The following is a 19612-nucleotide window of genomic DNA, read 5'->3' on the forward strand; positions in this document are numbered from 1 at the left end:
ACTGTCTGTCCGTGGCAGCTGGCATGACAAATGGCGAGAAATGTGGGGGCATGTTGTTTGTCATCAGGCGCACAAGGGCAGCAGACCCTTGCGTCGATTGGGTTCATCGAATTGCAGCAAAACCAGCTCGTATGTGACAATGGTTCCAGCCATCTAAAACGACAGGCAGACACAGAGGGAGAGAGAGAGGAGAGGGGGAAGAGTGTCAACATAAACTAGCATTTCGCCACGGGGGCAGGGCTACGGCTACCCACTCCAAAAAGAAGCCTGCGTGTGAGGAAGTAAAACTTCTTGCCCGACAGAGCCACCGTTTGGGTGGTCATCTGGAATATGAGGCGCTCCACCTCCACACACCAGCTCTTGCTGGAGACGCGTCGCAGTACGCCCAGACCACGCTTCGACTCCTCATTGATGTCCGCTGCCGTGAGGAACACAAAGGCCGTACGTCCAATTAGATAGAGCAGAGAGTACCAAAAGTAAACATAGTTGATGGGCCAGCGGAGTTTGCTATTTTCAAAGGGATTAAAGTCACATGTAAACATCATACTTAAGAGCAGAGATCAGAGATTGCACTCACTTGAACACGTTCAGAAGCTGATAGCAAACAAAATACAAATTATTCACACAGGAAAGTAGTATAAGGCTGGACATGGAGCTGTCCACATACTCCAGCAGTTCGCACATCTTTACATAGTGCTCACGGATTTCGATGAACGTGGATTCGGCCACCTCTTCATGCTCTAGCTTGCGTATGCGTGCCGTGATCTGCTCGAAGCGATAAGCAAGTCCTTTGCTGACCATCATGATGAACAGATCCATGTAGTTCCACACAAAAGTGCAGGCTCCATTGATAAGCTAAGGAATACTGATTAATATTAACATATATCTAAAGAATATTCTTCAGATGGCATACCAGTATTAAAGAAGCAATGATGGGGCTGTAGGGCAGCCATTGAAACACATAATCATAGTTCAAGCTAATATAGTCCTCGAAGTTGGTCACAGCTGTAATGTTGGCCGCCGCAGAGCACAAATTTACGCGCCGCTTGTAGCTCAGAATTGCAGAAACCTGATACATGGCATGTTCCCCTAGAAAACAAAGAAATTTAGCAGGAATACTCTATCAGATCTCCAAGAGTCTCTTACCCAACGACAGTCCAATGATCATCATGCCAGCCAACTGCACGCGTCTGTATAAGTTCCTTTTGGGCATTTCGTAGGGCGCCCTGGTGAAGACCAGCTCCGTGCGTGTCCAATAGCGGATCAGCGGAGGCCAACGTCGGGCCAAACGAATAAAGACAACGCAAGCAATCAACACACAGCCAAAGAACACAAGACCTACTGCAAGATGAAACATTGAGTATTTTTCTCATTTGATAATCTTGAAATTCTCACCAAAATTCTTGGCATTAATGCCTATCTGCAGTAAGTGCTTGAGCATGGCCAGTTCCATCATCAAAGCGGCTGCAATAAACGTGAGCGTAACGACCATGGGCAACGATTTGTAGGTAAAGCGAACTCGTCGCGGATTGGGCTCCCGGATGCCAGTCAAGGGCATCACAGCAAAGCACTGGGCCAGGAACATGACTAGGGCGAACCTTTGAGAAACGAATGAGAGGTACAACTGGAGGATACTCACATGGATATACAGCACGATGAAAGATGTCCAGCCGGGCATACTCTGGCAGCTTCTCGCTGGTAATCACATTGAATTCCAGGTGCGTTTTATCCGCCAGTTTTGGCACAGTGTTTGCCGGTTGTGCCAGAGTCCTCAGTAATGACTCATGCCTTCTTTTGGGTCCTGTTTTGCGCGCATTCAAGGCAGGTCCTTCCATGTCGCCGACGGTTTTTGCACTGAAACTTCAGGCTTACACGAAGTGCAAAACTTAAACACATACAGAATATACATTGTCCACCGCTGAAGTGCCGTTTCGGTGGAACCTAATTACAGGCTTTAGGCTTTAGCCTTGGGTCGCATGTCCGGATCTGGGAGCTGTATCCGTAAACAACAATTATGAGACACAGCTCTTGGATTAGCTGCTGTTCAGACTTGAGGAACATGTCAAAGGCACCGGATAGCATCCTGAGGCGCCTAAAGGTGCGACGGCAAAAGCAGCGCACTATCCTGGCCATGAGATGGCGCTGTGCCAAGGGCGGCAAGGAATTCAAGGAGCTGGATACCTTCTATCGAGCCATCAGGCCATGTAAGTGATGCAATCCCCCTGCACTGCCAGTGGCCCTTGTATCATCTTCTGTCTACAGATCTGTGTGTAGCACAGCTGTTTGGCATCATGCCCCTTTCGAATGTACTCAGTCGGGATCCGCAGGATGTAAAGTTCCGCCTCCGAAGCGTTGGAATGTGCTTTACGGGACTGTTCTTGCTGCTGGGAGGGATCAAAACTGTAATGCAGGCGAACATTCTCTTTAGAACGGGTCTGAATGCCAAGAATATGAGTGAGTTGTTGCTGGTTCTTGGGGAATCCTCATCCAAAATCCTTGTTTTATATTTTTTGTTGCAGTGAATTTGGTTTTCTTGATTGTGGGGATCGTCAACTGGTTGAACTTTACTGGCTTCGCTCGTTCCTGGTCGAAACTCATTCTGCCCTGGAGCTCTTTGGACATTCTCATGCAGTTTGCACCCTATGCTCCGTCCAAGCACAGCCTTCGATCTAAGCTACGCCTCATAGGCTGTGTCGTGGGATCTTTGGCAGTGGGTGAGTGTTGATTGAGTTGATTCCTCATTCATTATCCCCTTTTTTCCAGTGGATCACTTGCTGTACTATGCCTCTGGCTACTACAGCTATCACATGCACATCTTTCACTGCCACACGAATCACTCGCGTCTGTCGTTCGGATCCTATTTGGAGAAGGAATTCTCAGAAACCTTCGAGCTGCTGCCTTACAACATGTTCTCCGTTTGCTATGGCTTTGTATGGGAGCTTATTTGATTGATACTATGTTTCCCCAATTAATTGTTGATTATTTTTAATGACAGTGGCTAAACGCAGCCTTCACTTTTCTATGGAATTTTATGGATATCTTCATAGTCCTCACGAGCATTAGTCTGGCGCAGCGGTTTCGGCAGTTTGCAGATCGGGTTCTGGCATTGCAGGGTCGTGTAAGACAATCAAGTATAACTCTTAATTCACCTGCTCTTATTGATAATTCCATTTCAGCAAGTTCCGGATACCCTGTGGTACGATATCCGCCGAGATCACATACGTCTCTGTGAGCTGGCGAGCCTCGTGGATGAGAGCATGTCCAACATTGTGCTTATGTCCTGTGCAAACAATGTCTACGTCATTTGCAATCAGGCGCTGGCTATCTTCACGTGAGTTTTAATACTAAAATTTCTCCATTAAACCCTTAATGATCTCCATCCTGATGCTGCAGCAAGCTCCGTCATCCCATTAATTATGTGTACTTCTGGTACTCGCTGCTCTTCCTGCTGGCACGCACTAGCCTTGTCTTCATGTCCGCCTCCAAGATACACGATGCCTCGCTTCTGCCCCTTCGAACGCTCTATCTGGTGCCCAGCACTCACTGGACAGAGGAGGTGCAGCGGTTCGTCAGTCAATTGACCTCAGAGTTCGTTGGACTCTCTGGCTATCGTTTATTTTACCTCACACGCAAGAGTCTCTTTGGGGTAAGGTTGTGGATGTTTGGGCTATAATTCCCTTGATCCTTAACTTGTGGCTTTAACACCCTTCCAGATGATGGCTACACTCGTGACCTACGAGCTAATGCTCCTCCAAATGGATGCCAAGAGCCACAAGGCTGGTCTCCCCGATCTGTGTGCCTAAAAAATTGAGTTTCAATTATTTTATGCCCATGTTTTGTGCAACAGGAAGGGCGTCATGGGGTTGGGGCTTTCTTTTGGTTTCAATAAAGAGCCAAAATTGGTAATTGGCCATTTGAAATATCATTTCAATTTTCGGGCCCTGCGGCTGACAACTGCAGTCGTTCACAGCGAGAAGGACACGGGGGGGATTCCAAAAATGGGAGGGCAACCAAAGTCGTTTGCCATTAGTTTCAATTATTCTTACAAATGTACGTAAATGGCTGACAAAAATTGGGAGGCCTGGGCCTTCAACGAGCTGTCTAAAAGAGGAGGAAGGAGGAGGAGGAGAAGGTGTAGAGCTGCCAAAAAGAACTTGCAGAAGCATAACATGCCAGGAGAAACAGCGAAACTTTGAAATGGCTTTTCAATTTCAGGGACTTCCCCCCTTTTTGTACTTTGACACTTTGCCAATTAACACTTTCCTGGTTACCAATTGCCATTTTGTTTACGGAGGAGCACCAAGCCGCTCCTTCCCCGAACCAATGTTGGAAGGAGTACGTGGAGGATCCACACAGAGCGAGCATTCGCCTCTTTTGGGCAATTATCCTGTCAGGAAACGTGGACAAAACGCAACGCAACGCCACCGAACGCAGGTAGCAAAACAAAATGCCAGCAAAAACAAACGGTGGGTCATTTACAGGCGCCAGCAGCAGCAGCAGCAGCAACCCCGTTTCCGGAGCACACAGAACGTGAGTCAACCCCCATTCGAGCCGAGTTTGTTTTGACCCACCTGTCACCTAGCAACCGAAAAAAGTGACAGGTTAGCGGCACTTTCAGGAGAGAGCCTGAATCGTAGCCTGAAAAATCAGGAAAAAGTGTGCATTGTTCAGAACGAAAATAGCGGCCAAAGCGCGAGGCCATGAGCCAGAACCAGCATGGACATACCGGAAACTGTATCTGTGCGCAAGTTTCGCGAATTTACGGCGCGCCAGAAGCAGGAGCTGTACGAGACGCTACTGGAGTTGGCCGAGACGCTCGAGGAGCTGCCCCGAAAGTCCTTACGCAAGACACTAGAATTGACGCTGGCCGTGCTGGAGTACAAGGGCGAGCAGGCGGCCCAACTACTAGAACAGGGTGGCAGTGGCGGACGGCTGCAGGGCGAGAACGAGAAGCTCAAGCGAATGCTTCAGAGGCTGGAGGATGAGCGCGATGGTTTGAAAAGTAAAACAAAGGAGGTGAGAATGCAGGGACAATCAAAGGATTTTTTGAATGAAGAGTTAAACAATTTGTAATTGCAGTTGGGGGAAGAGATCAGGCAGCTAGAGCTGCGCCTCAGGGAGGCTGCCCAGCAAGCAGAGGCAAGCGACAAGGACTCGTCCGATCCGCTTTCCGAGCTGGACAAACAGGACACGCTGCTGCAGAACATCGACACCAAGAATAAGCACATCAAGCGGCTGCTAAAAGAGATTGAGGTTAGTGGAACGAAGGGCGGAAAACTATTCAGTGGATGCTCAACCTCTCGTTCCCTTTAGACGCTTCAGAACCAGAACATTAGTCAATCCAAAACGATAGTCGTCCAGGAGCGTGAGCTGCAGAGCATCAAGACCAATCTTCTGCAGCTGAGCGAGGACATCACGGAGGTGGAGCAGGAGCGCAAATCGCTCAGGGAAAAGGAGCAACAGCAGTGCCTGGAAATCACACGACTCGAGGGCAATGTCACCTTTCTCGAAGTGGAGCGCGAGAAGCATGAGAGTGAGATGCGTGAGTTCCTCGAAAAGTACGAGACCCAGTGCCTCAGCTGGAAGAAAGCCCTGCACGACAAGGAAAAAGAGGTGGAACGACTAACAAAACAGTTGGCCACGGGCAGGAACACTCTAGCTGCCAGCACAAAGATTAGCCACAGCAAACAGGATGAGGAGAAAATGCAGTTGCGAAACGTAGGGACACCGCTTCCTTTTCTTATTTAATATTACACTCTTTGCCCCACAGATCCTCGAGACCCGCGAGAAGCACATTGAAAAGCTAGAAGCAAGGCTCAAGTCCATGGCCGAAGAAATGATTAGCTCTACGAAGGTGATGAAGAAGCTTACCGAAGAACGAGAACGCTTTCAAAATCCGGAACAGCCGCGTGCCTGCTGCCAGATGATCGAGGAACGCCTCGCGGTGACGCAAGCCCGTGTCCAACAGCTCTCCGAGATGCTGGACGCCTCCGAGCAGGATAATGTGGTGAAGGCCAAGCAGGCAATGCATGCTCTGAGTGCTCTCGAATCGTACAAGCGTGAAGAGGATGGCCTCTTGCCGGCGCTGCGTCGCAGCGCGAGCCTCGAACAGAAGCTGGCGGAGCGCGAAAAGCAGCTGCGAAGCTATGTCCAGGAGCTCAATTCCCTCAACGAAGTGTTGCAGGAAAACGCGCTGTTGCGTCGCCGACTGAACATTCCCGAAGACGTGGTGGTTCTGGCCAAGAATACGCGCGCCAAGCAGCGCAACAAGGACAAGCAGATCGAAAGACTGATGCTGAAGCTGCGTACCTCAGAAGAACTGCGTCTGCAGCTGAAGCTAGAAAAGAGCGAACTACGGTGAGTGCGGAGATTTATTCTTTGATTCTTTCTTCTCACCTGGGAATCCTCTTAGGCGAAAGCTATTGGAACTAAATCGCGGAGAGCCCCTTGTGTTGGATGATGTTCTGCGACAGGTCAGTGAGGTGGGGGAACTGCCCTCCAGTACGCCCCTGGAAAAATCCCCACGACGCGGACAGGGAGACTGTGCAGCCAGCACAGAGATGCAGAGCAGATACGATGAAGTCCTGGCCGAAAACGAAACGCTGCGCATGGGAATGTACGAGATCTTGGAGAAGCTGCGCGAGTACGATGGTAAGAGCTCGGATATGTCCTTGACACCCTCCCTTCCATACTCTCCATTACAGCCACTTCCGAGCACATTACCATAGATTCAGAGCTGCTACGACGACTCATCGAAGCTTTGCCCAGTGGCATTTCCACGCCCCAACGTCTACAGGGGCAGCTGTTGGAGCTAAAGGCACGCGAAGAGGCTTTACGTCAGTTGCTCCTGCAGCAAAATGGCAGCGACTCGGAGACGGGAGAGCTCTCCTCTGTCCAAAGTTTATGCGATGTCCCAGAGATGCCAGAGGAGGAGCATCAGGAGGAGCATCAGGAGGAGCATCCGAAGGAGCAGGACGAGGCTCTTCCAGCTATCAACACTGCCACACGTCCTAGCACGCCCACTGAAACAACCATTGGACTCCAACGCCCCATCATCACGAATATGGAAGAGGCTCCCAAGTCAGAGCAGCTGCTGGAACTTTCCCTCCTGCGAAAGCATTATGAAGAGCTGCGTCTGCACATGAGCGCCGATGGCAACCAGCTGCTGAACCACAATCAGCAACTGCACGAGCAAGTGCTCAGCTTAGAGCTGCAACTGGAGAAGAATAGCAGTTCCTATGGTTATATGCGGCAGGAATATGATCAATTACTCACCGAATCCCGGCGCCAGGAGCTGCGCTTTATCGAAGATAAGTCCGTGCTGATGCGGCAACAGAAGCAAACACAGGCCGAGTTATCCGCCGCTCGGGATCAATTGGAAGATGTACATCGCCGGCACTTGTACACAGCCGAGGAACACCAGCAGCTGGAGCAACGGAATGCCATCTTGTGTATGCAGCTGGGCCAGGCCACGGAGCAGCTCCTGGGCGAACTGAAACTGCCAGACATCTGTGCCGAGTATGGCATTATTGGGGACAACTATCAACTGGACTACGTGACAGCCAAGGAGTACGAACAGCAGCGGCAGGAACTGGCCTCCTGGCGAGGAAAGCAAGCGGAATTGCAGCGGGAGACAAAGCAACTGGAAGGTCTCCTATCAGTGGCCAATGGGCAAATACATTCGCAGCAAAAGCTTCTGAATGATATCACCGACAATCACATCAGTCTGCGGCATTTGGTGGCCGATCTCCAGAGCAGCTCTAATGAGAAGCTAATGCTGGCCAAAGTCCAACGAGATTTAGATAGTGGTGAGTGGGGCATGCAGCTTATCCTCTTCTATTCTTTCTCATCTTTATCTTTCACAGTCAAAGCAGAGGTCTCCCGCTTGGAGGCGGAGCGGGAACAAATCCAGCTAAAGGCAGACGGTCTGCAATCCCAACTGGAGGCCACTGAGCGTTCGATGGCGCAGGCACAACAGGACTTCCAGCTAGAGCTCAGCAATAGTGAAATCAAACAAAAGTAAATACCATCATAATATTATTATGCATGAAATACCAATCTAATTCTCTTTCCTGCAGATTCCTACAGCATTCGCTGTTTGCACTGAAAGAGAAATATGCCAAATTTACACCATTGATCTTCCTCACCAACTTTGTGTTCGCCTACCATAAGTTCCAGCAGCGTTTGGTGGAGCACCAGCAGCAGCAGAAGGCAGACCACTCGGCAGCTATCCGAGAAGCCCTGGAGTTAGTACAATCAAAGGTTACGCCCCAGGAGGATAGCTCCAAGCAGTTGATCAAGCTTATCAAGTCTGAAACTCAATCGAGATTGCTGGAGCAGCGATGCGAGAGCCTGCAAACGAAGCTGGAGGAGGTCCAGCGGGAGCTGTCCGAGCTGAGGGTGCGACAATCTACAGATTCGGAGCACTGGCAGACCATACACGCTCTGTTCGGTGAACAGGGCACTGGAGAGACGACTCCCTGTGCCACAGTGGAGGCTGCCACCAATACGGGGACAGCGGATCCAGCCACCAATACGGAGGCAGAGGTGGCTCCTGTTCCGGCCATGCGAAGAGCAGCCCAACTGATAGATAGGCAATCCTCGCCCATTGGCTCGCCCCGCAGACGCCATCCTCACTCGGACACGTCCACCCAAACGCAGGAGCCTGTAAAGCTGCTGGAGACTGCAGTCCAGACGAATGCCATCCGCACGCAGCAGCATCAAGCGGTTCAAACATCAGGGGGGAGCAGAAGGGGCTCTCGTCAGGATCTGCAGCAAATGCAAGCATCGTAAGTAGTGGATACTAAGAGTAATTTCCTTCCGACTTACTCACCTTTCTCCTTCCCCGCCCACAGACTCCTGGAGGCTAACGAACGCTGCGAGCTACTGCGTAAGCAATTGGAGGCATCTAAGGCGGAGAGCCGCGAGCCCGAGAGTCCTCACAGCGGTGTCGTTGAAAAGACTATACTTTCCTTCCACACACTACTCCTGGAAAAGGATAAGTCTATACAGAAGTTCCAGGATCTACTGCAAACTGAACGGGAACAGAGCCAGCAGTTGACAGACAAACAGACAGACGAAAACGAATCCCTCAGGGCCGCAGTAAACAATCTGAACTGTAACATCAAGACAAAGGATGTGGAGATCATGGAGCTGCGAAACAAGCTGGAGCAGCGACCTAAGCAGCCAGTGGCAGTAGACTCCGCGAGTGCAGAGCCATCGGTCCATGACCTCACCGACGAGAAGATCGAAGAAATGTTCGAGGACAGCAGCTCCCCAGAGCGGCCTGCGGAGGAGGAAGCGGAGGAGGAAGCGGAGGAGGAAGCGCAGGAGGAAGCGCAGGAGGAAGCGCAGGAGGAAGCGCAGGAGGAAGCAATCGACGAAGATGACGAGGTGATGGTAGTGGAAGTACCAGACCACGAGCCAGAAGGAGAGCAGGAGAAGCAGGACACAGAAGAGCTCAAGGAACTGCCAACGCTGCATAAGCAGATCAAGGAGCTAAAGGAAAAGCTGGAACACATCAAAAAAAGCCTGAAAGCAAAGGAAGTGGAAGTGAAAAAATTAAAGGACAAGTGAGTATTAGCCAGAGGATCTGTTAGACCTCTAAACGTATCATTTTTCAGGTTAAAAGTCGTGAAGAAACACGAAAAGGCCTTGGAGAGAAAAAATCCCGAACTAGATCAATTACGCGGCTTCATAGTGGAGAAAGATAGGCATATAAAGGAGCTACTGGAAACAATGCAAAACTTCCATGTAAGTAACATACTAGCAAGAATCCTCCAGAGAAATATGAAGACTTTTCTCGCCCCGCAGGAAGATCAGCAGAGGTACCTCAAGGACAGTTCCCACTACTCGGAGGAGCAGATGGGGAAGCTGTCTGCCGATCTCAGTCGGACAAAGGCCACCAACAAGATCTACCACACGCAAGTGGAGGCCCTGCGCCGACAGTTGACGGTTATCACACAGCGCGAGAAGCAGGCCCGAGAACTCACACAGTCGCTGCGCCAGCAACTAGTCAAGCGGCCCGTGGTCTCCATTAAGACGGAGCTCAATGCGCGAGTGAAGAACGAGAACCAGCAAAAGCGCATCCAGCAGCTGGAGGCGGAGCTGGACGATACTCGCGACCAAATGCAGCGCCAGCAAAAGATTCTAGAAACGCAGCGTTCGCGCAGCGCAAATGAGGTGGGTCTCTGGGAGAAGCAAAAGCGCTGGCAGCAGCAGGCCGACAAGTACAAGGCCAAGCTGGAAGAAACGGAGATGGCGTTGGAAAAGTCGCGGGCCCTGCTGCAGGCGGCGCGCACGACGATTGCCAGGCTGGAGAAGGATAAGCATCTGCTAGAGACCAAAGTGGCGCGCGGAGGACCAACGAGTGCTCCGAACAATCCCCTCAAGTGCTGTCGTACTCCTTCGTGTCCCAACCTGCAGCACGTGGGCGTGAACAAGTTCTCGTGTTCTCCGTCGGAGAGCCCCGAGACATACACGGGGCCCAGTAGCGAGTGCAGTTCGCCAGCGCATCATCCCCAGCCGCAGGATAACCACGACTTCTACGATAGGAGCAAGTTGGACCTTATCGAGGCGCTGAAGAACCGCATTGAGCTGCAGCAGCGCAAGATTATTGCCATGGAGCTGGAGGGCCGGGGTAGTAATGCTCTCACCACAGAACTTGAGAAACTTCAGGAGCGGTTCCAGGGCGTAGAGGCTCAGAACATACGGATGGAGGCAAGGAATCTCCAGTTGCAGCTGGAATCGGATCTTCTGCGGCAGAACGACAGCACCGATAGACTGCAGAAACGTATCAAACACTTGGAGGAGTAAGTACAGCCTAAAAATACTTACAAGGAAGGCAATACGTAATATATCCTTTCCCAGTTACATTATCGCCCTCAAGGAGGAAATGGCACGCAACGAGTCGAGGCGGGAGCTCTGCAAGTGCAGCGGCCTCAAGGTAAATACCCAACAGGGCCAGTCGGCAGAGCACACGATTCTCTCGCTGCGCAATCTCGTGGAGAAACTGCGATCTGAGAATAAGTTCCTCAAAGACGGGAGGCGCTCGAGCGAGTCACGCAGCTCAGTAGACTCTTCGGCCACACCTTCAGACGTGGCCCAGTGGCAACAGCAGCATGCGGAGTCTATGCAGAAGATTTCTGGTCTGCAGCAAGAGCTCCAGAAGCGGAGCAAGTGCAGCCAATGCAGCGGATGCAGTAAGGTTAGTCAGGAATATTATATCTGCACCTTGTTATTAATAATTAGTGTTTTATTAACCTTTTTAAGGACGCCACCAACGGGGAACTGAAATTCATCAAGGAACAACTCACGAAGAAGACGGAGCTGTTGGAAAAGGCCAAAATTCTGCTTACGCGCGCGGCTGCTAAGGAAAAGGTGCTGCGGGAACAGCTCGTAATGTGGAAGCGCAAATGCTCCGAGCTGGCGAATGTGCCCGTCATCGATGAGATTAGCGAATAATTAACGATTAAGTTGATGTTGTAAATACAGCACAAAATAAAACATCCGATATTTTTTTCAAGCGTACCGGTAAATGACAGTGCTGCCAGATCAATGCAAAAAGATAAATTCAGCCAGCGGGGCGTGACAGAACTCACCAATACGGTGAAAACAGTGACGTGAGTGTAATGCAAATCATAACATCTATATTACAGAAAAATATTCAACCCTACCATCAGCTGTATCTATATATGACAAATACTAGGAAAAATATCATAATAGCTAATGGAATCTTCACTTCCACATATAGAGCTTCAAAACATTTCTGTCGGCACCTACTTTTGTCCGTGACTTGTTCTATACTAATACTTGGAAGTTCGAATATCGCCCATCTCTATGGCGCATTATTTATTTTTAGACCGAATGGGACAACGTCTTCTAGTTTAATCAGATAGTGGCAAACATGAGATAACACAGCATTAACTGGACTTTGTCAGTTAATTGCTCGAGGGCACTGCCATTCACAGTACAGAGATGAAGTACCAAGGATATCAGGAGCTGCTAGTGGAGAAGCAGGACAAGCTTCTGGTCGTGAAATTCAATAATCCTAAAAAGAAGAATTGCCTGAGTCCCGTGGCCTATAAAGAGCTGGCCCGCGTGCTGGGGGAAGTGAACAATGATGCCGACGTGACAATAGTTGTGTTGACCGGGGTGGGCGATTTCTTCACGGCTGGAAAAGATTTATCCCAAAGTGGAAAAGCTGACAATCTCACTGAGTATCTCGTACAGTCAAACGTCATATTCAAATTCATGATAAAGAGCTTTATAAACTGCAAGAAGATCGTCTTTACCTTGGTTAATGGTCCAGCAATCGGCATCGGCGCCACCGTTGTGGGGCTCAGCGATGTCGCATGGTGTGCCGAGGAGGTAAGTCCCAACTTGACCTCTCAATAATTTGATCTCGATCTTGAACATATTCTTATTATTTTCAGGCATACTTTCTCACTCCATTTTCAAAATTGGGTCTCGTCCCAGAAGGGGGATCTTCCTATATGCTGCCCATGATTCTTGGTCGCTCCAAAGCCTCGGAAATGCTTCTCCTCAACGAGAAGTTATCGTCCGCCGAGGCGTACAATTTTAACTTTGTGTCGCGCATCTACAAGACCTTGGAGCTGGACTCTGTGGTGTGGCCCAAGCTGCGGGAGTTTTCCGCTTTGCCACCTACTTCTCTGAAGGAGGGAAAACGCTTGATCAAGGAGGGATTCCTGGTGAACCTCCTGAACGCTCATGAGGCTGAGTGCAAGGAGTTGATCAATCGTTTTCATGCTGAGGAGTTTTTGCAGGTTATAAAGAACTTTGGAAAGCGAAAGTCAAAACTGTAAACATTGAACTTTCTTGTAAGCTAATATTTGCATGGCTGTAAATGAGATTAGAGCTTAAGTGGAATGTTGTTTATAGCACAAAAAATAACTTATGTTTTGCGGTACTTTCTAGAGCTGCCAGATCGATGTAAAGAGATTTATTCATAGCTAAAAATTTTGGTGATTTACCTAGCCAATATGGTGATATCAATTACTAGCTTGCGTAGCACAACCAACCAGCCACATTAGTTGCTTGGCTAATGGAATTTCTAATAAAAATTTCTAATTCAATCAGATGTTCTTTCATCGTGAGCTGCGACTTTAAAAATACCTCGGAACGATTCTATCGTTCATCTCTAACATACCGCACGAATTTATTTGAACACACACACGCATACTCTCACACGAAAGTAATCCGATGGCGGTAACAACAATAAACATGAGTTAAATAGCACATTAATTGGACTTTGTCATCCACTTGCTCGAGATAACTGCGATTCTCCGTAAAAAGATCGATGGCAGCATACCAAGGGTACCAGGAGCTGCTAGTGGAGAAGCAGGACAAGCTTCTGATTGTTAAATTCAACAATCCCAAAAGGAAGAACTGCTTGAATCGAGTGGCGTACCAAGAGCTGGCTCGCGTGCTGGGAGAAGTGAACGACGATGCGGACGTGACAATCGTGGTGGTGACCGGCGTGGGCGACTTCTTTACGGCCGGAAATGACTTAACCCCAAGTGGTCAAACGGACGACATCCAAGCCTTTCTTGTAGAAGGAAATAACGTATTCAAGGCCATGGTGCTGGGCTTTATAAACTGCAACAAGATTCTTATTAGTCTGGTAAATGGACCTGCGATTGGCATAGGCGCCACCATTGTGGGACTTTGCGATGTCGCGTGGTGTGCGGAGGAGGTAAATCTGATCTTCACACCTCGATAGCCCCTGCTAAACAGCCATCTCTTATTCATTTTAGGCATACTTTTACACGCCATTCATCAAACTGGGTCTCGTCCCAGAGGGAGGCTCTTCCTTTCTGCTGCCCATGATTCTTGGACGCTCCAAAGCTTCGGAGATTCTGCTCCTTAATGAGAAACTTTCCTCCGCCGAGGCATACAATTTCAACTTTGTGTCGCGCATCTACAAGACGGAGGAGCTGGACTCTGTGGTGTGGCCCAAGCTGCGGGAGTTTTCCGCTTTGCCACCTACTTCTCTGAAGGAGGGAAAACGCTTGATCAAGGAGGGCTTCCTGGCGAACCTCCTGAAGGCTAATGATGCTGAGTGCACGGAGCTCCTCAATCGTTTTCAGGGAGACGAGTTCATCCAGGCCATAATGGACTTTGCCACCCGCAAATCGAAATTGTAAGAAATTTGTTTACATCATTTTCCTTGTAAGAACAGCTGTTGAGTTTGCATATCGATGTATGGATTGAATAAAACGCACTTTGATCGATAGATCGATATTGTGTGGTGCGATCAAATTTAAATTTCCAATAAGCTGCAGCTTTGAATTCACTTTGCACTCATATATAGTTCACTTTATTATTGCATATATACGAGTATTCGTTTATTAACATATCATTTAGTCGATCGCTTGCTTGTATGTATGTGTGTGTGTGTGTATGTATATAATATGTATATGACAGTATTGCACTTTATAGTTAGTTCAACATTGAATAGTCCCCGCAGGAGTTCTTCCGCATGCAGCTATTTCTTAGGCAGCTCCCAGCCCTAGGTCAGCTCCAAAATAAACTGCGAGGGGTGCTGATGCTGCTCCGCTCCTCTGGTGACTTACACATAATGCTTTACATTCCTGTATAAACTAGATCTAGGCCAGACCGTGACCGTGACCGTACACGTGTCGTTCTGCTAGGGAAATTCGTTGGCCTCTGCGCCTTGTACCACCTTGCCTTACTCTAAACTTAACTCTAGGCGTGCTCCTGCTCATGTACAAATTGATGATAGACGTAGAAACATATCTATAATAGCTAGTACACACGACGATCGCTTGGAGTTTAACTTAGGCTGCGTTTTCTTTTCTTAATATTTGTTTTAAATTTTTTTTAGTTATTTCTAATAACTCTCCTGTGCCCCCGGGGCCCTAAACAAATTCAAAATCTTAACAATTACTCAAAAAAAAGTGTATGTATGTGTACGTAGGAAGGCTCATCTTCCTCCTCCTCTTCCCCCCACTCGCTTACCCTAACAAAACAACTGGGAACCTTACCTAAAATCTGCCCTAAGTCTACTCGCCGCCAGCAGGATGAGCATTAGGAAGTGCAGCGCCACCAGATTGTGCCACGTGGCCTGCACCGCTCCTGCCCCGCCATGGTGCAGCTCCGCAAAGCTCTCGCCTGCAACGGAAAGAAAGGAGATTTTGTTACCCACATTCGGGGGAAAAATTGGCATTGCATTCCATCGGCTGGGGCCTCACCATTCAGAATGTGCACCACAATGGTAAAGTTCTGGAACTCGCTGATCGAGCAGGTGTAATTGCCCGAATCGGTTTTGCTGATCTTCGCTATGGAGAGGGTGGAGTTGGCCCCATCCTCCATCAGTTCGGTTTTGACGCTGCAATCCAGGATTCTCGTTAGTAGGGAGTACTCGCACTCGCACTCGCACTCTCTATCCTCTTTCTCTCTCACTTACCTCACGCCACCGCGTGTCACGTCATAGTTGAGAACATCGTCGATGTGCTTCCAGTACACCACGGAGCTGGTCATAGCCACGTTGCGCACCACACAGGACAGCTGCAGCGTGGAGTCGATCTCGTAGTACTTCTCCTGCAACGGATCCCCCACCTCGTCCACAATCATCACCTTGGGAGCTGTGCCAAACCACTTGAGTGACTTCTCTTCCAATGTCTGTATCTGCTTGCGCGTACTTACCATTCACATGCAAGTTAATTTGTATGAGGCGGGGCGGATGGGTCGAGATCTGGCACTCGTAAATGGCCTCGTCATCCTTCTTCACATTGGTTATCTTCAGTCGCCAGTTGTTGGGATATTGGAACTCCATTTTGTAGCGTTTATCACCCGTGTATGTGTGCATGCCCACTGTTAGCAGATCTAGGGCGTTTTCCTCGTCCTGCGTATTATGTCGCACCCAAGAGACCTAAATGATGATGGAGCGTGTATATGGGAAAACATTTCAGTACTTCCTATAGGGCATTTCAAATTTTCAAATAACGATAGCTAATCGCTGAACTAATAGGAAACTTATTTCATCGATGTAAAATTAATCGATGCACTTTTTAATTGATTGTGTCATCACTAAGAAGAAGATCTAAAGCAAAATGGCGCGGTTTTGAGCAAGGGAAATAAACATGGAAATGTGCGCCTCAAAAGCAGGTAAAAAGCACTTGATTAATTGAACCTGGTCAGATGCACTTACAGTCTTATCCTGCAGCAGCGAAATCCTGCAGTTCAAGTGGATGCTGGAGCCTGCTTGCACGGTCAGATTCGTGGCCTGGCCCAACCGCTGTGCGTCCTCGAAGTGGGGACCATATCTGTGAGACCGGCAGGTGTGTATTAAAGAATACATCTTCCCATCTGGAGGCGACTCCACACTTACCTCTGATCGTGATGGTGGTGCTTATTGGCCGCCGAGAACGTGTCAAAGATGTAGTTGAGCATGGGCGCATCGGTTTTCTGGCCCTTGGGCAGCGAGTGCTTGCTGTTGCTGTCCACCCTCACCGCCGAAGTGCGAACGTTGTTCGTTTTGTTCCTCACGGGCTCTGTGGGCGTCGCAATGCTCGCATTAGTGGCGGCACTACCCCCGCTGACTGTCGCCGTAGTGGCCAGCATTAAGGCATTTATCTTTTGGCTACCAATCTGCTGGAAGGTCATGTCGTCCCTACTAAGGGAGTTCTTCCGACTGGGTGCTTCAGAAAGCGGACCCTTGGCCGTTGCTGTGGCGCCTGTTCCGTCCGCCTGCAGCGACAGGGACTCCATATCCTGGGACCGCTCCGGCAGCCGCTGCTCGAAGATCGTTGAGGCTGTCTGGGAGCTGGGGGCCACCGTCGATGTCTGGCTCATATCTATGACGTAATCGGGCTCCACATCGCCATTGCCATCGGCCTCAAAGGCCAGGCTGGTCCCATCTGCAGGCACAGCAGCAGCTGCGGCAGCAGCGGCGGCGGCGGCGGCGGCGGCATAGGAGTTATCGATTTCATTCGAATCTGCTTCCGACGAAGAGAAAGGAAAGGGAAAGGAAAGTTAAGAATTGATGACATGGCCACCCACTGGCGAGAAAGTGTGGGTGCGGGTCTGGATATCTGGTTGAGTGTCTGTCTGAAGGGTCTATGCTAATTTCTGGTTTCCACAAAATGGGAAGGGGTACAAAGGAAGGGGTTGTATATGACTAATAAATTTGGAAAATCAGAGAATCAGGAAACCTATTTTTGGTGGCAAACCAAATCCACTTATTGGAAGATGGCAGATAGTCATTTCTATATAGAGGAACATATTAGATGGGCATAGGATTTTATTACACATTATCCACATTGCACTGAGAAAAAATAGAACATTTTGTTGATAATTTATTGTATTATTTATCGGATACGTCAATTGGTAAATTTTGCACTTTCAAATGAAAGCAGTTTATATTTTCCGAAATAGTTTTCATTGTGAATATGTTTGTATATAACCATGCAACCATATATGTATGTATGTACATACATATGTGAGAATATCATATAGAAATTTCTAGATTTCTTTTTGTAATGCAGATCTTTGGAATTTGTTTTAAATTTGATATAAAAATGTCTGGATTATCTAACATCGGTTTTCACTTGTTTTTTGTATATTAAACTGTTCCAATTCGATTATTTTCTAATACATTTTTAGTTTGCTTTATACAAGCCTCGTAAATCTTATTGTAAAATATCTAAATATTTAACGTATCCATTGGATGAGGCCTTTTTGTACAATCTTTCATTACTCATTGAGTATGAAAATTTTGAAATTATAGCGTTTTATCATTAATTTCAAGTAACCATTAGCCTAAGTCGCGAATTAAATGATTTAATATCACCATTGAAAATTTTGAAAACACAAAATCGCCTTTTCGGAATCGTCACAAAAGAAAACTATTTTTTTTTGCTCTCAGTGCAGGTGTAATAAATATATCACATTTTTCCAAGTATTCAAAGAGTGAAAGTCTTTCAGCCTTTCATTGAAAAACAATTATATAATAATGGCCCTGCGCCGAGCCCACCTCGCTTCGCCGCCCCCTCGTTGGGTTGATTTCCAAGTAGCAATTTTGCAATTTTCCCTACCGTAACTATCCCGCCACGTGGTCAACGGCAAGTGGTCCGACGAGGGCGTGGCTGTGGTTCCTCCTTCTCCTCCTCCTGCTTCTGCTCCCGCGGGTGTGGTTCTCGCGGGCAGTTTCACTGTGGCGTCCAACAGCAGCTCGTCCAGCTGCTCGGAGGCGACAAAGCCATAGGGATCCACGCCCTTGATCCGATTGACGGCCTCATAGACGGCATTGGCCTGGACCAGGCCGCTACCGATGGCCCTGCCACTGCCCATGATCGTTGTGGTTAGGATAAACAGCCTGATCAGGTTGCGCACGGAGCATTCAATTGGTCGCGTGGACGCGGAGATCGATGTGGTGTGACTGGCGGCTGCTGCTCCTGTTGCAGCAGTGGTTGTTCCTGTGGCTTGCTTCGATTTATTTCTCGGAGACGCTATTTTCGCTGGTTCATTCAAACGCATTTTGCAGTCTGTGTTCCCCGTTTGGAATCGGCACTAACTAACGCACATTTGGCCAACTGCATTGGAGGACTGGGAGTTTACGCTGCTCTGCCGCTCGATTTTTGGGGGTCACCTAGAGCTCTTACTTCGTCTGGGGCTATTGCTGCCTGCCACTCGAATTGGGGGTCACCTACTGCTCATCTGCCACTTGATTAGGGCTCTCACGCACTTCTGCCATTTGTTTGTCGGGGCGCCCCGGGGCGGAATCACGTAAATATCAACTTGATAAATTCACTTAGGGACAGGAGCAACTTTCTCTTGGGTCCTCCGCACTGAATCGCACTGAAACTTTAGCTCCCTTCTGCTTATTGATTAGCTGATTAAGTTAATATATGCTTTACATGCTCTAGGAACGATCGTTAACAAAATGTAGTTTTCCTTTTATTCGGTTTATTTCGGTTTGTTCGGGATTTACTTTCCGGAAGGAGGCAACACTTCTCATTCACATTCACTTTCCGGTATGGGATTCGATTTTGGGACACACACGGATGGGCTATAGTACGGATCAAGGAAGCGCCACTCAATTGTCAGGGAGTGCATCGAGGACGAGACTCAATCACTGGCACTGCACAGGCTTTTGGCTTTTGGCTTTTGGCTTTGCCTCAAACAAAAAAACAAACAAAAACCCTGTCGTAGAACACGCACGGGCTATGGGATTCACACGGTGGAGAACGGAACGATTCGGTTTGAACAACTGCATCACGTATATCCGCCAGTTGGGGATTCGTCGGAACATCCGGCACGCACGGAGGAACGTCAGCACGCCGTTACACTTCGCCTATGAATGAACGTCGACGGAATTGAGGCAGGAATTCTTGTCAAATTGTTGTTGATGTTCCCGAGACGTAGAGTCCGAGTCCTTTGACTTCGTATCGTCTCGACCATTCATGACTTTCTTTGCGCATGTCCTGCTTTCGTTGAGTTTTTCCCCGCTTTGTGGTGACTTTCGATTGGTACAGTTTCGGAGTGGATAAGCTTTTACCCCTTCTTTCTTGTGGTGAATATGAGTCCGAGAGGGGATTTGAATTCAAATTCAAATGCAAATATACTTGGG

The 19612-nt window shown here is 48.6% G+C and overlaps 6 protein-coding genes across 7 annotated transcripts; 4 read left to right on the forward strand and 2 right to left on the reverse strand.

Moving 5' to 3' along the window:
- Nucleotides 1–44: 44 nt before the first annotated feature.
- On the reverse strand, nt 45–1851 carry LOC6603287 (gustatory receptor for sugar taste 64a). The gene is made up of 7 exons (XM_002028232.2): nt 1640–1851; nt 1396–1587; nt 1147–1341; nt 914–1089; nt 578–855; nt 255–507; nt 45–153 (listed from the first exon to the last, which is right to left on the reverse strand). Exons 1-7 carry the CDS (start codon nt 1833–1835, stop codon nt 64–66), a joined length of 1380 nt encoding a protein of 459 aa, XP_002028268.1. The 5' UTR covers nt 1836–1851; the 3' UTR covers nt 45–63.
- A 156-nt stretch (nt 1852–2007) lies between these two features.
- Nucleotides 2008–3862, forward strand: LOC6603280 (gustatory receptor for sugar taste 61a). Of its 2 annotated transcripts, XM_002028231.2 has the most exons (8): nt 2008–2204; nt 2263–2454; nt 2520–2714; nt 2764–2930; nt 2996–3118; nt 3177–3331; nt 3394–3646; nt 3714–3862. In XM_002028231.2, the coding sequence occupies exons 1-8, from the start codon at nt 2015–2017 to the stop codon at nt 3801–3803; spliced, it is 1365 nt and encodes a 454-aa protein (XP_002028267.2). In that variant the 5' UTR covers nt 2008–2014; the 3' UTR covers nt 3804–3862. The 2 variants fall into 2 exon arrangements, with proteins under 2 accessions (XP_002028267.2, XP_026849862.1); XM_026994061.1 differs by lacking the exons at nt 2996–3118; nt 3177–3331; nt 3394–3646; nt 3714–3862 and having other exon boundaries at nt 2520–2710; nt 2764–2961.
- A 765-nt stretch (nt 3863–4627) lies between these two features.
- Nucleotides 4628–11516, forward strand: LOC6603279 (centrosomal protein of 290 kDa). Its single transcript, XM_026994087.1, has 14 exons — nt 4628–5016; nt 5080–5253; nt 5314–5718; nt 5771–6357; nt 6413–6651; nt 6705–7808; nt 7866–8019; nt 8079–8789; nt 8856–9348; nt 9424–9572; nt 9624–9753; nt 9814–10811; nt 10870–11206; nt 11272–11516. The coding sequence occupies exons 1-14, from the start codon at nt 4717–4719 to the stop codon at nt 11461–11463; spliced, it is 5973 nt and encodes a 1990-aa protein (XP_026849888.1). The 5' UTR covers nt 4628–4716; the 3' UTR covers nt 11464–11516.
- A 365-nt stretch (nt 11517–11881) lies between these two features.
- On the forward strand, nt 11882–13094 carry LOC6603278 (enoyl-CoA delta isomerase 2, mitochondrial). Its single transcript, XM_002028229.2, has 2 exons — nt 11882–12369; nt 12435–13094. Exons 1-2 carry the CDS (start codon nt 11977–11979, stop codon nt 12822–12824), a joined length of 783 nt encoding a protein of 260 aa, XP_002028265.2. The 5' UTR covers nt 11882–11976; the 3' UTR covers nt 12825–13094.
- A 91-nt stretch (nt 13095–13185) lies between these two features.
- On the forward strand, nt 13186–14286 carry LOC6603277 (enoyl-CoA delta isomerase 2, mitochondrial). The gene is made up of 2 exons (XM_002028228.2): nt 13186–13714; nt 13776–14286. Exons 1-2 carry the CDS (start codon nt 13319–13321, stop codon nt 14163–14165), a joined length of 786 nt encoding a protein of 261 aa, XP_002028264.1. The 5' UTR covers nt 13186–13318; the 3' UTR covers nt 14166–14286.
- A 24-nt stretch (nt 14287–14310) lies between these two features.
- LOC6603276 lies at nt 14311–19075 on the reverse strand. Its single transcript, XM_002028227.2, has 7 exons — nt 18078–19075; nt 16373–16979; nt 16193–16307; nt 15688–15913; nt 15449–15626; nt 15234–15370; nt 14311–15153 (listed from the first exon to the last, which is right to left on the reverse strand). Exons 1-7 carry the CDS (start codon nt 18517–18519, stop codon nt 15023–15025), a joined length of 1836 nt encoding a protein of 611 aa, XP_002028263.1. The 5' UTR covers nt 18520–19075; the 3' UTR covers nt 14311–15022.
- Nucleotides 19076–19612: the final 537 nt, after the last annotated feature.

Source organism: Drosophila persimilis, unplaced genomic scaffold (genome assembly GCF_003286085.1).
Source record: "Drosophila persimilis strain 14011-0111.01,24,50 unplaced genomic scaffold, DperRS2 tig00001210-arrow-arrow-pilon, whole genome shotgun sequence".
NCBI lineage: Eukaryota > Metazoa > Arthropoda > Insecta > Diptera > Drosophilidae > Drosophila > Drosophila persimilis.

What these genes read in the sequence shown, in the direction of transcription:
- LOC6603287 (XM_002028232.2), bottom strand. Translation starts at nt 1,835, where the DNA reads ATGGAAGGACCTGCCTTGAATGCGCGCAAAACAGGACCCAAAAGAAGG. An exon ending in GATCATTGGACTGTCGTTGG is followed by an intron (nt 1,090 to 1,146) that starts GTAAGAGACTCT and finishes TTTGTTTTCTAG; the next exon opens with GGGAACATGCCATGTATCAG. An exon ending in CAGCTTCTGAACGTGTTCAA is followed by an intron (nt 508 to 577) that starts GTGAGTGCAATC and finishes CTTTGAAAATAG; the next exon opens with CAAACTCCGCTGGCCCATCA.
- LOC6603277 (XM_002028228.2), top strand. Translation starts at nt 13,319, where the DNA reads ATGGCAGCATACCAAGGGTACCAGGAGCTGCTAGTGGAGAAGCAGGAC. An exon ending in TCGCGTGGTGTGCGGAGGAG is followed by an intron (nt 13,715 to 13,775) that starts GTAAATCTGATC and finishes TATTCATTTTAG; the next exon opens with GCATACTTTTACACGCCATT.
- LOC6603276 (XM_002028227.2), bottom strand. Translation starts at nt 18,519, where the DNA reads ATGCGTTTGAATGAACCAGCGAAAATAGCGTCTCCGAGAAATAAATCG. An exon ending in CACCACCATCACGATCAGAG is followed by an intron (nt 16,308 to 16,372) that starts GTAAGTGTGGAG and finishes CCGGTCTCACAG; the next exon opens with ATATGGTCCCCACTTCGAGG. An exon ending in AATTAACTTGCATGTGAATG is followed by an intron (nt 15,627 to 15,687) that starts GTAAGTACGCGC and finishes GGTTTGGCACAG; the next exon opens with CTCCCAAGGTGATGATTGTG.
- LOC6603279 (XM_026994087.1), top strand. Translation starts at nt 4,717, where the DNA reads ATGGACATACCGGAAACTGTATCTGTGCGCAAGTTTCGCGAATTTACG. An exon ending in GGCTGCTAAAAGAGATTGAG is followed by an intron (nt 5,254 to 5,313) that starts GTTAGTGGAACG and finishes CGTTCCCTTTAG; the next exon opens with ACGCTTCAGAACCAGAACAT. An exon ending in CGTATCAAACACTTGGAGGA is followed by an intron (nt 10,812 to 10,869) that starts GTAAGTACAGCC and finishes ATCCTTTCCCAG; the next exon opens with TTACATTATCGCCCTCAAGG.
- LOC6603280 (XM_002028231.2), top strand. Translation starts at nt 2,015, where the DNA reads ATGAGACACAGCTCTTGGATTAGCTGCTGTTCAGACTTGAGGAACATG. An exon ending in CTATCGAGCCATCAGGCCAT is followed by an intron (nt 2,205 to 2,262) that starts GTAAGTGATGCA and finishes TTCTGTCTACAG; the next exon opens with ATCTGTGTGTAGCACAGCTG. An exon ending in TCTGAATGCCAAGAATATGA is followed by an intron (nt 2,455 to 2,519) that starts GTGAGTTGTTGC and finishes TTTTTGTTGCAG; the next exon opens with TGAATTTGGTTTTCTTGATT.
- LOC6603278 (XM_002028229.2), top strand. Translation starts at nt 11,977, where the DNA reads ATGAAGTACCAAGGATATCAGGAGCTGCTAGTGGAGAAGCAGGACAAG. An exon ending in TCGCATGGTGTGCCGAGGAG is followed by an intron (nt 12,370 to 12,434) that starts GTAAGTCCCAAC and finishes TATTATTTTCAG; the next exon opens with GCATACTTTCTCACTCCATT.